Here is a 23251-nt window from a genome sequence, read left to right as displayed (position 1 = left end):
CTATAGCACTTAAGATCTTTTTTTATATTTATTTATTAATTATATATAGATATATATTATTATTTATTAATTATATTCTTCTTTGCTATCTCCCCTCAGTAAAATGTAATCTCCATAAGGAAAGAGATCTTTGCTACTATGCCTAGTCCATAGTAGAACATCCATAAGTATTTGGTAAATGAATGAATTTTGATTTTACTATCACCATTATTATTCATAATAATAATGAATAATGAAAAATAAGCAGAAAAAATATTATATTTACTAGTCCTATATGTTGTTTTCCAAGCTCAGCAGTCCATTGAGTCTATAATTAATGTAAAATAATTGATGTTATGCTTCACATCAAGTACATATTTATTATTGCGAATGTCCTATTTCTTGCTCTTATTAACACTTGCTTTCCTCTCCTTTCTGCCTAGAGGGACAGAGTCAAACACAAAAATGAAACTCACAACATGTGGAAAGATTACCCTGGGTATCTTAATGCTGGCTGTTGTTGCAATAATCATTGGACTCATTGTTTATTTTGTCATTTATGGTAAGTACTTACTGTGCCTAACTTTCTAATCGCACAGAATTATTGCTTCTATTATTGGGAAAATTAGGAATTTTGAAAATGGGGGAAGGAAAGAAGTCAGATAAGAATATTTAGTAGAGAGAATTTCTTAAGGTTAATAACATTGACTATAAACTTCTTTAGTGACCACTGGCTTAGAGTATTCTAGACCTGAGGATTTGGTGTACTCTTTTCTTAAATTCCTGCTAAAGACTTGGGTTCTAGGAATATGTTGATGAATAAGCCACAGTCCCTATCATTGCTGAACTTGTAACTTTCTCAAGAGATTATCAGTAAGTTAACAAATAAGTATAAAAGCCCAGAATATGGGATTTTAAGCTAAAATTTTTTGTTTCAAAGCCTATAATTTTTTCTCCATCCAATATTTTCTTCTCATAAATTCTGACTAAACCTAGAAGATTTCCTACTACTGAGGGATGAAATCTAAAAGGTCAGTACAAATACAATTTTTTATATATTTTACATAAAGTACAAAAAATTATGGGATCCTCAAGATCAATCTCTCTTAAAAATAGCACATTGGCCAGATTTGCTGTGTGCTGTCCTTGTCTCTTTAACCCACTATTTTCTAATGTTTTCAAGAATGAGGGCCTTTTTATAGGAAAAAAAATTTCTACATTCTTGCAAGAGAATAATTACTTTGTTGAGTAAAGAAATAAAGACAACTATAAATTTAGTAATTCCTTTTAAATTAACTTGCATTTAATTAACTATATCTACCTATGTTTGAAAATTTGTAATACATATATGTATGAGAATCATCATTTTTTAATCTAGAATAATGAATGATGTATATATAAATATTTTTTCCTAGAATCATCTTCTACTGTCACCATTCCCCTATTCTATATAACTCATGGGTCATAAATTGGGAACCACTGCTTTAGAACATAATAGTATTTTCTGGAAAAAATATATTTAGAAAAAAAAGCTGTCTAGGTAAGCAACCATTTCAGTTTATAAGAAAAATAATTTCCATAGAGACAAATAGAGTTGTATACACTGGTGTAAAGAGGCCATATCCTCAAAAACTATTTATACTATTACACTTTGTCTTCCATACACACCCTTCCTACACATAGATTGTGTGAACATGATCATTAGGTGGATTGTAATGCCAACACCGCCAGACCCAGAGTCATAGTATGGCAAATGCCCATAAATCTTTGAATAAGTTTCTCACTCAAGATATAGACACAGAACCTACTGCCTTTCCTCCAAAGAATAAAACTGCCAGACACTGGAGAGAGGAAAAGATATTTTAAGAGTTTATCTTTGGACATAGGCATACCATAAATTTTTTAAGCTACTACAACCTCCCCAATATGTGAACAACATATTTTCCCCCTCATATAAGCTGAGAGATGGGCTTTGAGAGAGAATCCAATTTAAGAAAAGTTCAGGAGAACCTAGAAAGAAATTGATTTTAAGTATATACTAAGTTTCCAGAGTACTAAAGCTAGATTCCAAATTCTTAACCTTTCAAGTAAGGACCTAGAGGAGTCCAAATCCAGTCAATGAAGTGGAAAAGGAGGAATAGCAGCACTTGCTGAGTAAAGAGCTTAGAAAGAGAGGAAAAAACCCTCAGCTTTACATCAAGTTCAAATTTTGACTAAAAAAGAGATCTGGGTATTTTAATATGTGAATTGAGAGCACATTTTATGGTTTATAGTGACCAGAACACTATTTGTTACTAAAGAATTTAAAAACAAAATTGCTTTATGGTTACATACAATAAAATATACTTGTTTGAAATACCAAGTTTATCTATCTACCTATTTGTGTTTGTGTGTATAATCATCACTTGCAGTTTATACTAAAGCAATATTTTATGCAGATATTAAGTGGGCCTAGAAGAAACTATCCATATGAAAATTCATATGAGTTTTAATATATTTAAGATCTTGCTCCTAGAATTACTTATATTTATTTCCCAGAAATTGTAAACTTTAGCAACTTATAAGAATTTCTAAAAAGAAAAAAATCGGGCAGCCCCGGTGGCTCAGCGGTCTAGCGCCGCCTTCAGCCTAGGGTATGATCCTGGAGACCTGGGATCGAGTCCCACGTCAGGCTCTCTGCATGGAGCTTGCTTCTCCCTCTGCCTGTGTCTCTGCCTCTCTCTCTCTCTCTGTGTCTCTCCTGAATAAATAAAATCTTAAAAAAAAAATAAAAAGGAAAAAAGCCCAAATTAAGTACTTCTGCCTCAGAATAAGCAAGTTTTATTAATACTCCAAGTTTTCTCAAGTCATAGTAAACCTTTGGGAACAAGATTAGAACCTCCTGAGACTATGTAAAGTATTTGATAGGGCTTATCTTTTTAACATTCATTGGTTGGGCTGCCTGGGTGGCTCAGTGGTTGAGCATCTGCTTTTTGCTCAGGCCGTGATCTGTGGGGTCCTGGGATCTCAAGTTCAGCATCAGGCTCCCCTCAGGGAGCTGCTTCTCCCTCTGCCTCTCTCTCTGTGTACCTCTCATGAGTAAATGAATGAATGAATGAATGAATACATAAATGAATAAATATCATTTTTTCACCTTAAGACTACATACCTGATGCCACAATATCTTGTATAAAATAAAACATCACATGAATCAGAAAGGTCCTTTTAAGAAATCTACATATTTGTCATTAAATAAACAAAATCTCAATCTGATGAACCAAATATTTTATGTTTTATCCAGATGCTTTGGCATCATACAGAGGCAGTCTTATGATAATCTTCCTTTGAATGAAGCTTTCAGTACCATTTGAAGATTTTCTAGTTTGCTACACCAGACTCTAAACCTGAAAGCAGTGAGCCATCCTCTCAATAATTACCCTGTCACATAAACTAGTGGTTGATTAAATAAAGACAGCTAGAAAAACTAAAACACCATACATTCATTCCAGAATACCTACATTTTTATGCTTCACATGACTCTATATAATGATAATGTTGTGTTTTCTATTTGGTAAACTTTTTAAGAGGTGGGTAAATAGGTATTAAATAGGTATAAAATAGATTGATAGGAAGGAAGGAATAGAGAGAGAAGGAAGGAAGGAAGGAGAAGAGGAAGAGGAAAGGAAGAAGAAAGAAGAAAGAAAGAAAGAAAGAAAGAAAGAAAGAAAGAAAGAAAGAAAGGAAGGAAGGAAGGAAGGAAGGAAGGAAGGAAGGAAGGAAAGAAAGAAAGAAAGAAAGAAAGAAAGAAAGAAAGAAAGAGAAAGAGAAAGAAGAAAGAAAGAAAGAAAGAAAGAAAGAAAGAAAGAAAGAAAGAAAGAAAGAAAGAAGAAAGAAAGAAAGAAAAGAAAGAAAGAAAGAAAGAAAGAAAGAAAGAAAGAAAGAAAGAAAGAAAGAAAGAAAGAAAGAAAGAAGAAAAAAAGGAAGAGTATCTGAAACTACCCAGATTCAGTTCAACAAGCATTCACTGGGTGACTACTATGTATTTAATGACAGATAGTAGGCCAGGTGCCATAATGGAGGAATAGCAGTAATGGAAGACAGTTTCTAGAGCTCACCTACTCTTTGTGCTAAAAGTGCTCAGCATCTACAGTACGATCATCACACTTTTCCTGTAAAGGGCCAAAAAGTAAATATTTTTCCTCTTGCTGGGCCATTATAGGCTCTATTTCAATTACTCAAATCTGTTATGAAAAAACTACAAAAAAAGTAGTTGAAACAAATTTGTTACACAGGAACACCCGAGGTATGGAAGTAAATGTCTGCTCATTCTAAAACCATGGCTTTGCCAGAAGAAAAGTAGACAACCCCTGACCCAGAAAACATTTATCTGAGAACCTTCCATTTCTGCCCTTTTTTCTTCCTTCTCTAAGTTTCTTCCTCAGGTGAAATTATGTAGAGAAATCACATCTACATCTTGAGAATATTCCTTTAAGGCTTTGGCACAGACCCGCAACCTGCTACCACCCCAGCCACAGACAGAAGGGTCTTGAAATGCAAGAAAATCCACGCGTCTGTGTCCTTTGTCTCAAGAGAGATTCAGAAACAATAAGTGCCTGCAGTGAGGCCAGACTTTGAGTCTCCTTCCTTGTCTTCAAGGTCCTTTCTTCGTTTGCCTTTCTCTCTCGTTTTGCTTTTGCTTGTTTGTTTTCTTTCCTAAATGGTACATATGAGTGAAATCACACAGCATTTGTTTACCTCTGATTTATTTCACTCAGCATAATGCTCTCTAGCTCCATCCATGTCAGTGCAAAAGGCAAGTTTTCATTCTTTTTTTTTTTTATGGCTGAACAATACCCCATTGTATGTATATACCACATCTTCTTCATCCATGCATCAATCAATGGACCATTATACATTCTGTTTATGGAATAACAGAGTTAGACAATGGCTTTCCTCTTTACTGTTCAAAATTCATTAAGTATTCTAAGAAGTTAATATAACCCAACACTGCCTCAATGTCCTAGATTCTCAACCCTGAATATTCTAATAGAAAAATAAGTTATGAAATATTTAAGAATAAAAATATATAACAACAAAAATACTATATTCCTTTGGAATTTTCTTTTTCCAGTTTTATTGAGACATAATTGACACATAACATTGTGTAAGCTGAAGGTGTACAATGAACTAACTTGATACACTTACATAACAAAATACATATATTATATAACATATATATGTATTATATAGCACCATACACATAACATTGTTTCACATGTTTCATTGTTAGTGTATAGAACAACTGTTTGTTGCGTGTTGATTTTGTGTCCTCAATTTTACTGAACTTGATTAGTTCTAACAATTTTTTGCTGGAATCTATAGGATTTTCTTTATATAAGATCACACTGACAATTTTACTTCTTCCTTTCAAATTTGGATGCCTTTTATTTCTTTCTCTTGCTTGATTGCTCTGGCTGTGATGAGAGTGGGCATCTTTGTCTTATTACTGACCTTAGAAGAAAAGCTTTTAATCTTTCACCATTAGGTATGATGTTGGCTATGATTTGGCATATATGGCTTTTATCATGTTGAGATATGTTTCTTCTAGACCCTGTGTGTTGAACGTTTTTATGACATGAAATAACGTTGTATTTTTCAAATGCTTTTTCTGTATCCATCGGAGTATCATGATTTTTATTTTTCTTCTATTAATGTGGTATATCACATTTATTGATTTGTGTATATTGAACTATCCTAGCATCCCAAGGATAAATCCCATTTGATCATGGTGTATGATCTTTTCAATGTATTCTTAAATTCAGTTTGCTAGTATTTTGTTGAGGATTTTTGCACCCATATTCATCAGGGATATTGATCTATAGTCTTCTTTTTATGTAGTGTCCTTACCTGACTTTGGTATCAGAGTAATGTTGACTCCACAAAATGAGTTTGAAAGTATTCCCTCTTCCTCCTCCTCCTCCTCCTCCTCCCCTCCTTCTCTCCTTCCCCTTCCCCCCCCTCCTCCTCCTCATTCTTCTTCTTCTTCTTCTTCTTCTTCTTCTTCTTCTTCTTCTTCTTCTTCTTCTTCTTCTATTGTTTGAAAGAGTTTGAACTTGCTCACACTCTGGCTCTCTTTCCCCCTCTCTCCTCTCATCATGTTCTCTAATCACTAGAATGGAAAGGTACAACAGGATCTGAGAAAAATTGCAAGAAAAAGTTAATTTCTACTATATTTGATGTATTAAAATAGAAGAGTTCAGCTTAACATTCAACTTTTTCCTTAGCTTTACTTTAGTACATTTTTAAGTTTCTCTTTTTATTCTATTTACTTAATTTGCAGTACTCACAAGTCATGCTTCATTATACTTTCTCTTTTATTCATTTTCACTTCCTAGGTGTTTCATAAATGATAAAACCTAGGACCCTAAAAAAAAAAAAAAAAAAAAAAAAAAAAAAAAAAAACTAGGACCCTACTGATTTTCCTAAATGTAACTGTAATGATCCCAAAACCTAAGATAATTATCTATACTTTAATATCTGTCTTCAGATGGCTCAAATTTGAAATCTGGCACATTCAAATTTTACATTAAAAATTCCAAATACACCTTCGGGTGGGGTTATAATTTAATAAACATTGCTCTGTCAAAGTTAGTTTAACAATCACTAGGAATAAAGACTATTGAAATGTTGAGTTATCTGCAATTTCATTAGAATTTTATATTTCACATGATCCTCTTAAGAATTAAAATAGTTACAAAATGAATGAATTGATAACTGTTTTTTTTCTTTTCTCTCCTTTCCAGAGAAGACACCTTTCTACCACCACATCAGCTTTAAAGTCAATAACATTGACTATGACAGCAAATTTGAAAAACCGTATTCACAAGAATATATGGATCTAAACAAAAAGATAGTGTCTTTGGTAAGTTGACATTTTTTTCTGTGCATAGCCCTTTTAAATGTTATGTTTCTAGAAGTGCCAGAAACCCAACAATCACCTTTCAAGTTCTCGATTAAGATAGTCAGCACTTTCAGAAAGTTAGTTAGAAAACACGACCAGGAAAAAAAAAAATGCAAGAGGGACATATTTAGAGAACACCTAAGAAATGCCTGACACATGACAGACATGAATATTTCTAATGCATTAATAAATTAAATAAATAAAATATATCCTACCTCCAAGATACCTGATGAAAGTCATGCAGTTTCTGTTCCTAAACTAAGGAGTCCTTCAAGGAAGAAGAATGTCCAATGTAGAAAAGGACATATAGCCCAAAATAAAGATCTTTATCAAGTTTTAAATGTCTACTTAAAAGTGTGCTTTAAGTTAACCTTTAGCAGACTAAAAACCTAATGAAAAGTCTTGACTGCCCCTTAGACATAATCTTCCTTTATTGTAGATATACTCTAATTAGCTCAAGTAACTTTACCAACCAAACTAAATCCTGCTGAGAGCAGTGGTGGCATCATCCACCTTCCATTTTCTTGAGCAGATTCCTAACAAGACAACTTCAGATCCAGGTCAATCGGATTAAAGCTTATAGTCTTTCCATCATATCCCTCTACCTCCAAGTTTATAATAAATTCAGTCTTTAAAAATCTTGGTATGCTTTTACCATTATACTAAAAGTAGCATATAGAAAATGGAGGAAGACAATCTCCACCTTTAGTTTAGCTTTATGATAAAAAGGAAATGACAGGGAAGCTAGAGAACACAATGGTTAAGAACAGGCCTTGGACCCAGAGTCCTTGTTCAATTCTAAGTTTAGCCATTTACCAGCTATATAACCTTAAGCTATATATATGTATCTATATCATAGGATTGTTGTAAGCATCACATAAGATGAAATATGTCATAATCTTAGCAAAAGTCCTGTTATTCTGTAATCCCTTAAAATATAATAGCCTAAAAATATCTAAAACAAGAGCATCATTAACATTCTTAATAAATCATAAACATAATAGTTAATATAGAACTTCAAAATAATTCCAAATATACCCAAACTAAGAAAATCATCTTTTCATCTATAAATTTAGATCAACTCATTCAAATGAATTAACCAATGTTTACCTCAAAATTAATATTCTAAAATGATTGGTTTTATCAATTATCATATCGTGTTGGTCAATTAGCACCAATCCTGACACCTAGTTGCAGGCTCCTTTAGCAGTCCTCATTCCCAGTTTTAACACAACTATATTAAAACAGCTACCAGATATTTCTCATACTTTTTCCTCTACATGTGTTAAAGTCCTGCTTTTACATGCCTGTTTTCACTTATGATGCTCTGTGTGTTATGATTATCACCGTGTCCACAGCACTCATAAGTACAAGTATTTATAAGTACTCCTTTGGTATACGATCACCAAATGGAGTTGTGAATCATTCATGAAACTTACCTATTAATCATTATTATAATACACTGTTCTTCTTCTGGTTTCCATTAAATAATTCTTATGATGACTGACTCTAAAAAGAAGAAATAAATTGGATAAAGAAAGATGCTGCTTTCCTATGAATGGCAGTTTTTTAACTACAGAGGTTAGGCCTTCATAGGGAACATTTTCATATTTTAGACATGTGGTTTTCCAGTGGGCAACTCAAGAAGAAATCTCTATGCCATTTCTTATTTTTCGTAGATCTTCAGCAGATATGATGCCCAATTACAGTGAATAGAAATTCTAAAAATTCAAGTGAAATGAGACCTTAACAATAATTAGCTTTATTAATGATCAGTACTGCCCTAAGTACTTTGTATGTTATTTTTTTTTAATCCTTACAATATTCCCATTTTCCATGGGAGGAGACAGAGGTCCTAAAAGGTTAACTTACTCAGGGTCACACTGAAAGTTTGCTTCCACCTTCTTTATGATTTTTCTGTCCTATGCAAAAGACCATGCAAATGTAAAATCTTGAGCGCATTTCGGATTACATCAATTTCACATGGCCAGTCAAATATTGAAAAATGTTTAAAAAACTCTATGTGGTTTTCACATATAATTCATTGGATTATAGATGACCAAAATTATATCTGATATGGATAGGGTACTAACATTACCCATACCAAACAGGCCAGTCAAGCTCATATATCAAACCACTTATCACAGTGTCCAAGAGCAGGAGGCATCTTTGGTCACTACATAACCAGGTCATCTGTCGAATAAATTTTCCACTGAGTTAACCTGATCCTGATATAGGCATATACACCTTTATGCATATTCTTTCTTTGGGGCAGCCTTTCAAATGACAGGTTATCTATAGAATTAATCAGGATTAGAAAAATATAATTTTTAAAGGTAATAAAATGAAGGATAACATTAAGGACTCCTGTTCCATCCAATATAGGTTAACAATATTTTAGCTTGAGTAAAAATTGTCAGTGTTCATGCAATTTTATGCCCCTGAAAACATATCAGAAAACCAAAATACCAGCAATGGTCCTAAATTCCATATTACCATACTCTCTAAGCTATTTTTAAAACAAAATAATATCTAATGTATTAAATGATTGTACACTAAGTCTTTAGCCATGAAGAAATTAAGAAGATGCAAGGTTTATAAAAAAAAATGTAACCAACATTACAGAGCTATTATTCATATTTCAAATGATATAAATATAACTAACAAAATTACTGTTGTACTAGTTTTCTTTCTACAGTTGAGAAACAAGAATAGAAGAATGAAATACTGGATATTCGGGATGTCTGTAGTCATAGGGGGAGGGTGGTTACTGTTAAAAGGCAGAAAGAACCATAGACCCAACTTTCACTGCACATCTGAGAGCACCTATCTAGCAAACGTACTATCTCTTTGGCATCCATTTTTGGTGTATCTGTCCTGTGGAAGTAGTATTTTCCCGCCATTATAACAACACATCATCTTATAATCCTTTGTTATACATTTAACAGTATAATTTAATAATATAACAATACCACCAATAAAACATTTTCCTATATATTTGTGAACCAATTTGAAAGACAGAATTTTAAATATGTGGATGATTTGTATAAATATTAATTAAAAATGAATGTTAAACAATGCTAAACTGTTACTATACTAAAATTAGATAAATCAGAACTGGAACTGGAAATTTTTAGAAAAGCGCCTCCAATTGCTTTCTAGAAATATTTTCTTCTTTTTGTGACATAGTTATTTTTGTTGATCTTCAGAAAATCTACGTTAGTCTGAAAGTTTTCATAGACAGTTCCTTATACACAATTTTATAAAACTTATTTGTTTTCCTCAGCAGTATCTCATCGAAATCCCTCCAAGTCAATATAAAGGTATAATCTATTCTTGTCAATGAATGCATACTATTTTTTGGTGTAGATGTAGCACAATATACTTCACCCTCCCCCTACTTACAGGCATTTATTTTGTTTCTAGGTTTTGACTAATATAACCAATATTGCAAAACAAATCCTCTTACATGCAACCGTATACTTACACATATTTGATAGGTGTATAGACTAAGATTTCTTCATCAAATGACTATTTTAAGAAATGTTGCCAGATTGTTTTCTAAAAGTTGAAATAATTCACACATCTACCAGTCATGTATTTGCTTACTCTTCACATCTACACCAGCAATAGGTGCAAAAAATACACTTTTTACTTTGTACTAATCTGATAAATGTATATCATTGTTACTTTATTTTGAATTTCACTGACCAGTAGTGAGATTGAAGGTCTATTTCTCTGCATGGTGGCCATTTGGACTTTCTCATGTGTGAATTTCCCATTCACATCCTTTGCCTCATTATTCCAGTAGTCTTATCCTTGCCAATTTGTAAAAATCTCTGTAAATTACAGATGTTAATATTTCTATTTGCATGAAAATATCTTTCCAAATGTGCTTTTTACATGTGACTATTTAGATGGTCTTATGTCTACTTTATTATTTTTTTCATTTCAAACAATAAGCTTCATTTTTGCAAATATATTCTCCCATTCTGTAGGTTGTCTTTTAGTTTTGTTGACTGTTTCTTTTGCTGTGCATAAGCTTTTTATTTTGATTAAGTCCTAATAATTCATTTTTGCTTTTGTTTCTCTTGCCTTCATGGATGTATCTTGCAAGAAGTTGCTGTGGCCAAGTTCAAAAAGGGTGTTGCTGGTATTCTCCTCTAGGATTTTGATGGATTCTTGTCTCACATTTAGATCTTTCATCCATTTTGAGTTTATCTTTGTGTATGGTGATAGAGAATGGTCTAGTTTCATTCTTCTGCATGTGGATGTCCAATTTTCCCAGCACCATTTATTGAAGAGATTGTCTTTTTCCAGTGGATAGTCTTTCCTGCTTTGTCGAATATTAGTTGACCATAAAGTTGAGGGTCCATTTCTGAATTCTCTATTCTGTTCCACTGAACTATGTGTCTGTTTTTGTGCCAGTACTACACTGTCTTGATGTCCACAGCTTTGTAGTACAACCTGAAATCTGGCATTGTGATGCCCCCAGCTCTGGTTTTCTTTTTTAATATTCCCCTGGCTATTTGGGGTCTTTTCTGATTCCACACAAATTTTTTTTATAAATTTATTTTTTATTGGTACTCAACACAAATCTTAAGATGATTTATTCCAACTCTCTGAAGAAAGTCCATGGTATTTTGATAGGGATTGCATTGAACGTGTACATTGCCCTGGATAGCATAGACATTTTCACAATATTAATTCTTCCAATCCATGAGCATGGAATATTTTTCCATCTCTTTGTGTTTTCCTCAATTTCTTTCAGAAGTGGTCTGTAGTTTTTAGGGTAGAGATCTTTTACCTCTTTGGTTAGGTTTATTCCTAGGTATCTTATGCTTTTGGGTGCAATTGTAAATGGGATTGACTCCTTAATTTCTCTTTCTTCAGTCTCAGTGTATAGAAATGCCACTGATTTCTGGGCATTGATTTTGTATCCTGGCACACTGTCGAATTGCTGTATGAGTTCTAGCAATCTTGGGGTGGAGGCTTTTAGGTTTTCTATGTACAGTATCATGTCATCCGCAAAGCGGAAGAGTTTGACTTCTTCTTTTACAATTTGAATGCCATTTATTTCTTTTTGTCACCTAATTGCTGAGGCTAGGACTTCTAGAACTATGTTGAATAGCAGTGGTGAGAGTGGACATCCCTGTCATGTTCATGATCATAGGGGAAAGGCTCCCAGTGTTTCCCCATTGAGAATGATATTTGCTGTGGGCTTTTCGTAGATGGCTTTTAAGATGCTGAGGAATGTTCCCTCTATCCCTGTACTCTGAAGAGTTTTGATCAGGAATGGATGCTGTATTTTGTCAAATGCTTTCTTTGCATCTATTGAGAGGATCATATCAGATAAAGGGCTAGTATCCAAGATCTATAAGGAACTTATTAAACTCAACAGCAAAGAAACAAACAATCCAATCATGAAATGGGCAAAAGACATGAACAGAAATTTCACAGAGGAAGACATTGGCATGGCCAACAAGCACATGAGAAAATGTTCCATATCACTTGCCATCAAGGAAATACAAGTCAAAACCACATTGAGATACCACCTCACACCAGTGAGAATGGTGAAAGTTAACAAGACAGGAAACAATAAAGGAGAGGATGTGGAGAAAGGGGAACCCTCTTGCACTGTTGGTGGGAATGTGAACTGATACAGCCAGTTCTGAAAATGGCTGTGTGGAAAACTCTGGAAAACCGTGTGGAGGTTCCTCAAAGAGTTAAAAAATAGATCTGCCCTATGACCCAGCAATTGCACTGCTGGGGATTTACCCCAAAGATACAGATCCAGTGAAATGCCAGAACACCTGTACCCTGATGTTTATAGCAGCAATGTCCACAGTAGCCAAACTGTGGAAGGAGCCTCGGTGTCCATCAAAAGATGAATGGATAAAGAAGATATGGTCTATGTATACAATGGAATATTCCTCAGCCATTAGAAACGACAAATACCCTCCATCTGTTTCAACATGAAGGAAACTGGAAGGTATTATGCTGAGTGAAATAAGTCAATTGGAAAAGGACAAACATTATATGGTCTCATTCATTTGGGGAATATAAAAATTAGTGAAAGGGAATAAAGGGAAAGGAGAGAAAATGAGTGGAAATATCAGTGAGGGTGACAAAACATAAGAGACACCTACCTCTGGGAAATACACAAGGGGTAGTGGAAAGGGAGGTGGGTGGAGGATTGGGGGGACTGGGTGATGGGCACTGAGGGGGGCACTTGGCAGGATGAGCACTGGGTGTTATGCTAAATGTTGGCAAATTGAACTCCAGTAAAAAAAAATAAAAAAATAAGCTTCATTTTTTAATGAAATTATAGTCCTACTATAATATAATAATTATATAATTATTATAGTCTTACTATAATTATTCAGTATAAATATTGTATACTGAGTTTTTTAAAACTTTTTTTTCAAATTTTCGTTTAAATTCTAGTTAGTTAACATATAGTGTAATATTGGTTTGAGGAGTAGAATTTAGTGATTCATCACTAACGTATAACAACCAGTGCTCAAAACAAGTGCCCTCCTTAATACTGATCATACGTTTAAGCCATCCTTCCACCCACCTCTTCTCCATCAATCCTCAGGTTTTTTCTCTATAGTTAAGAGTCTCTGATGGTTTGCTTCTCTCTTTTTTCCTCCTTCTCTATCTTCATCTATTTTGTTTCTTAAATTCACATGAGTGAAATCATACCATATTTGTCTTTCTCTAACATAGTAGTATAATGCACTGTAGCTCCATCCATGTTGTTGCAAATAGCAAGATTTTATTCTTTTGGTGGCTGAGTAATATTGTACAGTATATATATACCACATCTTCTTTATCCATTTATCAATTGATGGACACTTGGGCTCTTTCCACAATTTGGCTATTGTTGATAATACTACTATCAACATCAGGGTGCAGGTGCCCCTTCGAATCCGTATTTTTGATTTTCTAAATTTTCTGTTTTGATTGACATGGCTTCATAGCTTCTTGGCCTTTTGGCTAAGATCAAATGATTGAAATGGTTTGCACAGTTCATAAAAGAAGTGTATTCCATTTCCTAGGAAGTTTTTGCACCCCACTTTTAAGTCTTTATCCATATTGAAGTAGTTTAGGTTAAGGTAGGAGCCTAAATTTATTTTCTTTCTGGCATAGGTAGCCAGTTGACCTGATACCACTTATTAAATAATCCAGCCTATCCCAATAATTAAAATGCCATCCTTGTTATATAACATAAATGTTATACTCTAGGATATACTTTTGGATTCCATTACTGGGTTTCAATGAATGGGATAGTATTTCCTTCCCACAGTTTCATCTCCAACAATCTTTCATTGCTTTATTTACAAGTATGATCCTTTTAAATAACAGGATCCGGGATGCCTGAGTGGCTCAGTGGTTGAGCATCTGCCTTCGGTTCAGGTCGTGATCCAGGGGTCCTGGTATCAAGTCCTGCATCAGATTCCCCACAGGGAACCTGTTTCTGCCTGTGTTTCTGTGTCTCTTATGAATAAATGAATAAAATCTTTATAAAAAAATAACTAAATAAATAACAGATACCGAGGTTTTGTTTTCAAATGCAGCCTGATAGATTCTTTAATGACAAAATTTTACCTATCCCCATCAATTGTAACAAGTAGGATACTTGATTTTATTTCTGCAGTTTCCTTTAAGTAAATAATTTATTTTACGTTTTCGCTCTTTTCCTTATTTGTGGCTGGTTTAAATTGTTTTTCATTGTATTTTTTCTTCTTGGAAATTTCAACATACTTAGTTAATAGTTATTTTTTCTGGAACTCAAAATTGGATGCATTTATTTTTCCACTAGTTTTACAGAAATTATTAGCCCCATCAAATGTTAGTTATTTCTCTTACCTAAGCCCTAACCTTAGAAGAGGCTTTTAATGACTGTCACTTCTGTTCTCTCCTCTCTTCTCATTCTTTACTCTTGAAAAGGCTTTTTAACACTTTTATTTCCTCTTTCCTCCCCCACTCCTATTTCTAGTGATTAGGTTTTGCTGAGATAGTATCTGATGCTCTAAACTCTTACTAGGATGTTTCTTAAAGTAGGTTGCTTCCACTGCAAGCATTGAAATTATATATTCATTGCATTGAACACACTCCCTCCTCAGGTTTCATTGTTCACAACTATTTCCTCTCTGCATTTTTTCCTCTATTGAGATTTGAATTCTGATTTTTATCTTGCTTTAGAGTTCTTAATCCTGTATTTTTCTCAGTGGGGATATGTGAATAATGATTTTTAATTCAGAACCATTTTCTCTCACTGTTTATTATTTTTCCCCTATCTCTTTTTTCTCTTCTCAAACTTCGATATATTCAATGATATTAAGGGTTTATTTAATTCTTAGGATGCCGGTAGTAATAAAATAAAGCCTGTTTAGCCATTTAATGATAACTGGTGAAGCTGAATGATGGGCTTATGGGGTTCACCATACTCTTTCTTTTGCCATTGTGTATATTTGGAGTTCTCCACAACGAAAAATTAAAAGTTAAAAAAAGCAAATGGTGGGTATTTGTCATTTCTAATAGCTGAGTAATATTCCATTGTATACATAGACCACAGCTTCTTTATCCATTCATCTTTCGTTGGACATCGAGGCTCCTTCCACAGTTTGGCTATCGTGGCCATTGCTGCTATAAACATCGGGGTGCAGGTGTCCCGGCGTTTCACTGCATCTGTATCTTTGGGGTAAATTCCCAATAGTGCAATTGCTGGGTCATAGGGCAGGTCTATTTTTAACTCTTTGAGGAACCTCCACACAGTTTTCCAGAGTGGCTGCACCAGTTCACATTCCCACCAACAGTGTAAGAGGGTTCCCTTTTCTCCGCATCCCCTCCAACATTTGTGGTTTCCTGCCTTGTTAATTTGCCCCATTCTTACCGGTGTGAGGTGATATCTCACTGTGGTTTTGATTTGTATTTCCCTGATGGCAAGTGATGCGGAGCGTTTTCTCTTGTTCCTGTTGGCCATGTCTATGTCTTCCTCTGTGAGATTTCTCTTCATGTCTTTTGCCCATTTCATGATTGGATTGTTTGTTTCTTTGGTGTTGAGTTTAATAAGTTCATTACTCAGCTATTAGAAATGACAAATACCCACCATTTGCTTCAACGTGGATGGAACTGGAGGGTATTATGCTGAGTGAAGTAAGTCAGTCGGAGAAGGACAAACATTATATGTTCTCATTAATTTGGGGAATATAAATAATAGTGAAAGGGAATATAAGGGAAGGGAGAAGAAATGTGTGGGAAATATCAGAAAGGGAGACAGAACGTAAAGACTGCTAACTCTGGGAAACGAACTAGGGGTGGTAGAAGGGGAGGAGGGCGGGGGGTGGGAGTGAATGGGTGACTGGCACTGGGGGTTATTCTGTATGTTAGTAAATTGAACACCAATAAAAAATTAAAAAAAATAAAAAATAAAATAAAATAAATAAAAAATAATAAAAAAAAACATAAGTCACCATTCATTTTACTTTTGAACAGATAAATGAAACATTTCATGGATCCAAACTGAGAAGACAGTATGTCAAATCTCATGTTGTCCAAGTAAGGTATGTAAAATCACCCAAGAAGCACAGAGCAGAAAATTCTGTTCACTTCATGCCTCATCTTCACTTGGTATAAATTCAAAGGATGAAATAAATTTTAGTTTGAGGCTTCAAAAGCACTAGCATTTTCAAATGTTAAAAAAAAAAAAAAAAAACGATATTCAAGATCTTTTGGAAAATTATTTAACCAGAACCAATTCTGATTGATTATGAGTTTCAGGTGAAGGTTGCATCGGTTTGTTTTTTATTTGAAGGCACAAGGTCACAAGACAAATATAAAGTTTTGTTTTTTATTTGAAGGCACAAGGTCACAAGACAAATATAAAGTCAGGAGATTATTTCAATATAGGGAAAAAATGGGTAAGATAAGAAAGCCATATACAGAATATCTGGTCTGGGGGGAGCAAAATAATAGGTAGCCAAATCTAGCTTAAAGACTTGTGGATTAAATATAAAAGTTGGGGGGTGCCTGGGTGGCTCAGTCAAACATCTGCCTTTAGCTCAGGTCATGATCTCAGGGTCATGGAATTGAGCACCATATTGGGCTCCCCACTCAGTGGGGAGTCTGCTTCCCCCTTTTCCCCTGCCTCTCCTCCCCAAGCTTGTGCTTGCTCTTTCACTATCTCAAATAAATAAATAAAATCTAAAAATTAATTAATTAATTAATTAATTAATTAATGTAAAAGTTGGGAAATATTACATAAAAGACGTAATTCTCAGAATGTGTTGAAAAGTAAAAAGATCTGACAATACAAGACCCAAACCCCCAAGTGGTAACAGTATTAAGTCTGTCTTGGTCAAGGCCTTTGTACTTGCTATTCCTTTTTTCTGGGAGATTTCTCCCTCAGTTCTCACGACTCACTCCTTGTCATTGGGACCTCACTTCAAAGAGGCCTTCACTGAAGGAGAGAAACTGAGTGGGAAAAAATTAGAGAGGAAGACAAGCCATGAGAGACTCCTAACTCTGGGAAACAAACAAAGGGTTGTGGAAGGAGAGGTGGGTGAGGGTTTGGGGTAACTCGGTGATGGGCACTGAGGAGGGCACTTGATGGGATGAGCATGGGGTGTTATACTATATGTTGGCAAATTAAATTTAAACAAAACGTTTTGAAAAAAAAAGAATCTTTCCCTGAAGCTGTCTATAATGTTGCCACCTCCAACCTTCAAGTCATTGCTGTCTTCTTCATAGAACACACCTTGAAGGTTATTTTATACCTTCATTTTCTTGTTTATCTGTTTCTCTTACTTGCATGAGAGCAGGCTCCTTGGGCTCTTATATGCTGGTAGTGGATGTAGCTCTGGTACCTAGAATGCTGTCTGCTATATTGCCTGGACTAATACACACTTGTTAAGTGAATGACTGACTGAATGACTGAACTGAAACTTCAAGAATGGAAAGGAAAACTGCCAATGGAAAAGAATTAGATGCATTTGTCAAATAAAACTAAAGATTATTTTATGAGTCAAGAGAAGGTAATATTAAAATAACTTTTAGTTCATGATTTCAGTGTAAAAGAGGGTCATATGATTCTGATGATGTCAGATTAAGAATCCATATGTTGTATTTAGTTTATTTTTAGATTGTTATCCCATCCAGGAGAAAAGTTCAGAGTGACATCTATGGTTTGACAAAATCTTTAAAATCAACAGAGCAATACAATATGCCTTGTCTATTCCATGAGAAGTAAAGGGTTTGTCTCTACAAATAACATAAGAAAATACTAGCATTGCACCTGCGTAAAAGAAGAAGAGGTGAGAATACTTAGTAAATTGACATATAACTACTAAATGCTGAGTACTGTACCTAGGAAATAAAAAGAATACATGTATAGTGCTTAGAGGAAGAGCATCTAGTGTACGTATGTCCTAAAACATAAAATAATAAAAGGTTATATAAAACTTAGCTAATCCATTACCTAGAATTACCCTGGAAAAATATTATTAAAATAATAAAGCTTTGCAATTACTTAGAAAATCTTGGATCTTAGCCATGGCTTCTGTTTTTGTTCACGGGTATTATGAAGGTTTGCAAGTGGATGTTTTCAAGATCTCTCTTGAGTCACCTACTCAGAGGTTGCTGTGGATTTTCAGATGTATAAATATAGAGAAATGCCTGGGAAGAAGGGAGGAAGTACAGAAACATAGAATAGAGCAGAATAGATATCTCATCAAGTCAGTAATAGTTATCCCCTTTTAAAATTTCTGGATAGTACACTTGAATCTTCAAGTCAGAATTACAAATAAAATAAATCCAGTCTAAGGTGTTTGCTCAGTCATGATTTCCAACAGATGAGAGAGAATTGGCCCACTCTTGCAAACTGTGCCTCCACCAAAACAAAAATAAAAACAAAAAACAAAAACCAGGGGACGCCTGGGTGGCTCAGCGGTTGAGCATCTGCCTTAGGTTAAGGGCATGATCCCTGAATCCTGGGATCGAGTCCCACATCAGGCTCCCTGAGAGGAGCCTGCTTCTCCCTCTGCCTGTGTCTCTGCCTCTCTCTGTGTTTCTCATGAATAAATAAATAAAATCTTTAAAAGCAAAACAAATGAAAACACACACATACACACAAAAAAAACAAGATAATAAATGATTCTTTCATCTCACCTGTTAAGTTTCATTCTGTTATGTGCTATTGGCCCTATGCTCTTAGAGACCATCATGGATTTATTATACATAGATATACTAATAAATTTTTTACACAGCACTGACATTTACAAAATACCTCCATATACATTAATTTATATGGTGTGTACAATAACCCAGGAAATAATATTATCCCCATTACAGAGATGAAGAAATTCGCTGAAGTACAAAGAATGCCAACCACCTGCTGTAGTCAAGGAGTTAGCAGATGGTGAATCTAGAATACAAACACAGTTCCTCTGAGTCTAAATCACACTCTCTTTACTGTTCACCATGGACATAAAGTGCCATTTCTACCCCCCTGAGAGTGGAATAGCTGCCAGGAGCTCTGCTTAGCAAAATTATAAAATGACTCCATTAAGAATGATCGAGGCTCCAGTAATAAAATTATAATTTATTTGTCTGTTTCTATTCTGCAGCCGAGCCCAAGGGAAAGTGATAATACATGCTGTGCTGAAGTTTAAATCCTGTTTTAAAAATACTGCAGCAAAATTTCGAGATAGGATTGAAACCACTTTATATCAGAAGCTAAAAGGCAAAACTGGGTCCTTATGTATAGATTCTTCTTCATTTAAATTTTCAGGTAAGTCTTTTTGTGTATGGCATAGAGTGATTTTCAAGTTTTAATTTTAATATAGTGTTTTTTGTAAAAATTAAAAACAACACTTCCCTCTTAAATATGATTTCTTTTTTTTATTTTTTTTTAAATATGATTTCATATACATCGATTACTGCTTTTAACCACTGTTAATCAGGGTCTATGTTTTAATCAATGTCTTGATATAATACCATTCTTGTACTCCTGGAATTAAACTTTACTTGATGATAGAGTTTAAAAAAAAAAAAAAGTAGTCAGGGACCCAAATAACATTTCTTTGCAAAACAAGGCAGCCATAAACTCTTAATGGCTTGTTCTGTGGGTTGTGATTTCTCCCTGAGTTCTTTTCGCTATTTCAAGAATCTAGGCTCCTACATTCCAGAAATGAGTTTGAATCTCTTTATCATCAAGCCTACTTCCTCATAGGCTTTTAATGGACTTTCTCTCTCTCTCACTCATATGTACAATCTAATTCTTTTTTTATTTTTTTTAATTCCAGTATAGCTAACATACAGCGTTATATTAGTTTCAGGTGTACAATTATACAATCTAATTCTTATTCTTGGTCACCTAACAATATTGTGAAAGACAGTTTCTAAAAGGTAGAGACAAATGCCCCTTCATGCCCAGAATAATGAGTGTCTCTCTGAGATAGCCAATGCTTGGCACAGCTAAGCTTGGCCATCAATTCTCTGCTATCACATGTTTGACCAAGACAGAAAAGTATCCCTGACCCTATAGGAAGGACTAAAAGGATGAAATGTTTATGAAAAAAATAAATCTAGGCCAAGGATTCATTTGCATAGAACATCAAACGGATCAAAAGCAAAACCTGAACATGCTTCCCCTGGATAAGAAACCATTAGGTTATTGAAATGTGACTCTTCTCAGGTTTAGATGCTTTCTCTTAGAACCTTCCTTCTCACACAGCTTATCCTATGTGTGGTGACCTCAAAAGAACACAGAGAAATAGAGCAGATCTGCAATTTATAGAGGATTTGCCACCAAAGATATATTCTTAAAAATTCATCTGCTAAAAACATGAACTCATATGTAAAGAAACAGCATTAGATTTCCACTATTTTTTTTCAGTAATTCTATTTATTACAATGCCATCCTACAATTTTAGGAAGGGTGTCACTTAACAGTGACTGTTAAGTGTAATACACTTAAGTACAGATGATGCTTTGGTATTGTCTTAGCCTCTACTTGTTGCTTAGAAACCCCCTCTTCTTCCTCTTTCATCCCTCATCAGAAGTTAGATGCCTTGTGAAACCAGGGGTTCGCAGGTAGAGTACCAAACCCAGCAGCCAACTGTACCAGTTCTGCAAAACCACAATGAAATGAGAACACAAAACTCACATCTAAGACAGCTCTTAGTTAGGTGATTATGAATCTTCATTGGTCACCACGTAAACGTGCCTCTGGTTTAGGGATTTATGAAAACCTTAGTTAGATAGTCAAGGTTGTTGTCACAAGGTTGCTGCTATCTTATTGACAGTCTGACCTTATGTTTTCTGGTTAGTTTAGTTGCTTAGAGCCTGCTCCTAAGTATGTCAATATTGCTGAATTTTATTTTTATACAAGCTGCTTAACAAAGAGGAAGAAGTCACTACTTCCCACAGCTGTGGCTTGGACACCACTGGCCAGCTCTACTAGTTACAACATGGCTAAATACAGAACTAAGTTTCCTACATTATTATGTCTAGAAAGAGAAGATACAAAATATTGGTAATTTTTTTTAAAGATTTTTTTTTTTATTTATCTATTCATGAGAGTCACACAGAGAGAGGTTGAGACACAGGCAGAGGGAGAGGCAGGCTCCATGCAGAGAGCCTGATGCGGACCCGATCCAGGGTCTCCATGATCACACCCCGGGCCGAAGGTAGCGCTAAACCGCTGAGCCACCAGAGCTGCCAGACCTGCTGAGATTTAAATCCCAGGTCCACTGTATATCAACTGTGTGACTTTGGAAAAATTGCTTCACATTTCTGCACCTCAGTCTAAACACTTCATCATGGTGATGGCAAGAATAAAAAATACTGCATATGGCTGCTGTATTTCAAAGACCTCATGCACTTTAAAAAACAGGACTACGGTAAAGTAATATTAATTGGTTTTTAGAGAAAAAAAAACACTCAAAATGTATGTCCTATGGATTATATATTTGCAAGTCAACTTTATATATGTGTATATGCTATTATTTTTATCAGTAGGCCGCCCATATCTTCTCCCCCAAACCTAGACTTCACTATGGATGAGGAGTCAGAAACTTCACTATGGATGTGTGGGGGAGTCATTGTCCTTTTCCCAAGTACTTTCCCCACACTTCAAAGTACTAGTGCAGTAGGGGCAACTCCATATCCCCCTACCCCTAAACCCCCACCAAAAACAAATTACTTCATCTGATAGAGCTTTAACTTTTTCATCTTTATAAAGGAGATCATGATTGATATACTTTATAGTAGAAGTGTTTTTTCTGAAAAAAAAAAAAATGAACACACACATCTAAAGCCCTTAGTGCAATGCCTAATGTAGAGACCAAAAAAACAGTAACCAAGATAGATTTTCTTCTATATATATACTTTGTAAGAGTATTTTGCCAGAGATCATGGTTATTCTTCTGGTAACTGTGTTCTTGAATATTCACTGCACACCAATGGAATCTTAGGGAACATATCTATGTGCCTTTGATATATAGATTCAAGGCAGGGCAATAGCCCAATGTAAAAAAAAATGTTACAAGCCCCAAGGATGAAGTAAATCAGTGGTAGTTGAATCAAGGGATGAAAAGTATTGTTTTTGCAGAAATAATAAGTTAATCAACTTAAGTGTCCATCAATGTTTCAGTACTTGATAATTACACCTACCCCGGGAAAACTGCTTTATGTAATTCTTAGTAATAATACTAAATAATTATTGGCTTAATTTATTTTTTCATTTATCAAATAAGTACTGACTGAATACTGACTATGGGCCAGGAAATTTGGATAAAATTCTCACTTCCCATTTTTTGTTTATGCTAAGAGGAAATTCATTTATTTTTCTTATGCACATACCAAATGATATTGGAATGAGTATCTAAAAAGGATATTGGTTGATTTAAAAAAAAAATAGTTTGCCATCTATCATCATGACTAAAAGGATAAATCTCACAGGATTTCCACTTAGAATTTGAATTCTCTATAACTGTCATGCAGGTTAAGTTATTTATTCCAGATCAGTGGCAAAATCAGGAATAGTGAAAATGGGTTACTGATTTCTGGTCCAAATTAAATTCATGAAAAGTGCATTATTTATTGCACTGTGGGCATTTGGAAGAACTTAAAGTTGAAAAAGACCTTAGCAATCTCTGGTCTGGTTGCCTTATTTGTAGGTAAAGAAGAGTCAATGAAATAAAATTCACTCTAAGTCATAAAATAAAGTCTCGGGCAAACCTGATTCTTTAAGCCATATGTTCTGATTTTGAGTACACTCTGCATTCTCAACACTATTTCATGAATCAGTTTAGAACTGAGAGC

At 34.6% G+C, this 23251-nt stretch overlaps 1 protein-coding gene across 1 annotated transcript in view; it reads left to right on the top strand.

The window, feature by feature from the left end:
- The window catches only part of LOC140604154 (transmembrane protease serine 11C-like), a 48823-nt gene that overhangs the window by 162 nt on the left and 25410 nt on the right, over positions 1-23251 (top strand). The window contains exons 2-5 of the mRNA XM_072775240.1: positions 423-541; positions 6762-6880; positions 16424-16491; positions 19552-19715. Coding sequence (XP_072631341.1) covers positions 423-541; positions 6762-6880; positions 16424-16491; positions 19552-19715 — 470 coding nt within the window. The remainder of the gene's footprint in view (positions 1-422; positions 542-6761; positions 6881-16423; positions 16492-19551; positions 19716-23251) is intronic.

Source organism: Canis lupus, chromosome 14 (genome assembly GCF_048164855.1).
Source record: "Canis lupus baileyi chromosome 14, mCanLup2.hap1, whole genome shotgun sequence".
NCBI classification, from domain to species: Eukaryota; Metazoa; Chordata; class Mammalia; order Carnivora; family Canidae; genus Canis; species Canis lupus.
Note: the sequence above shows the minus strand (reverse complement) of the source record. Positions and strands in the feature narration are given on the sequence as shown.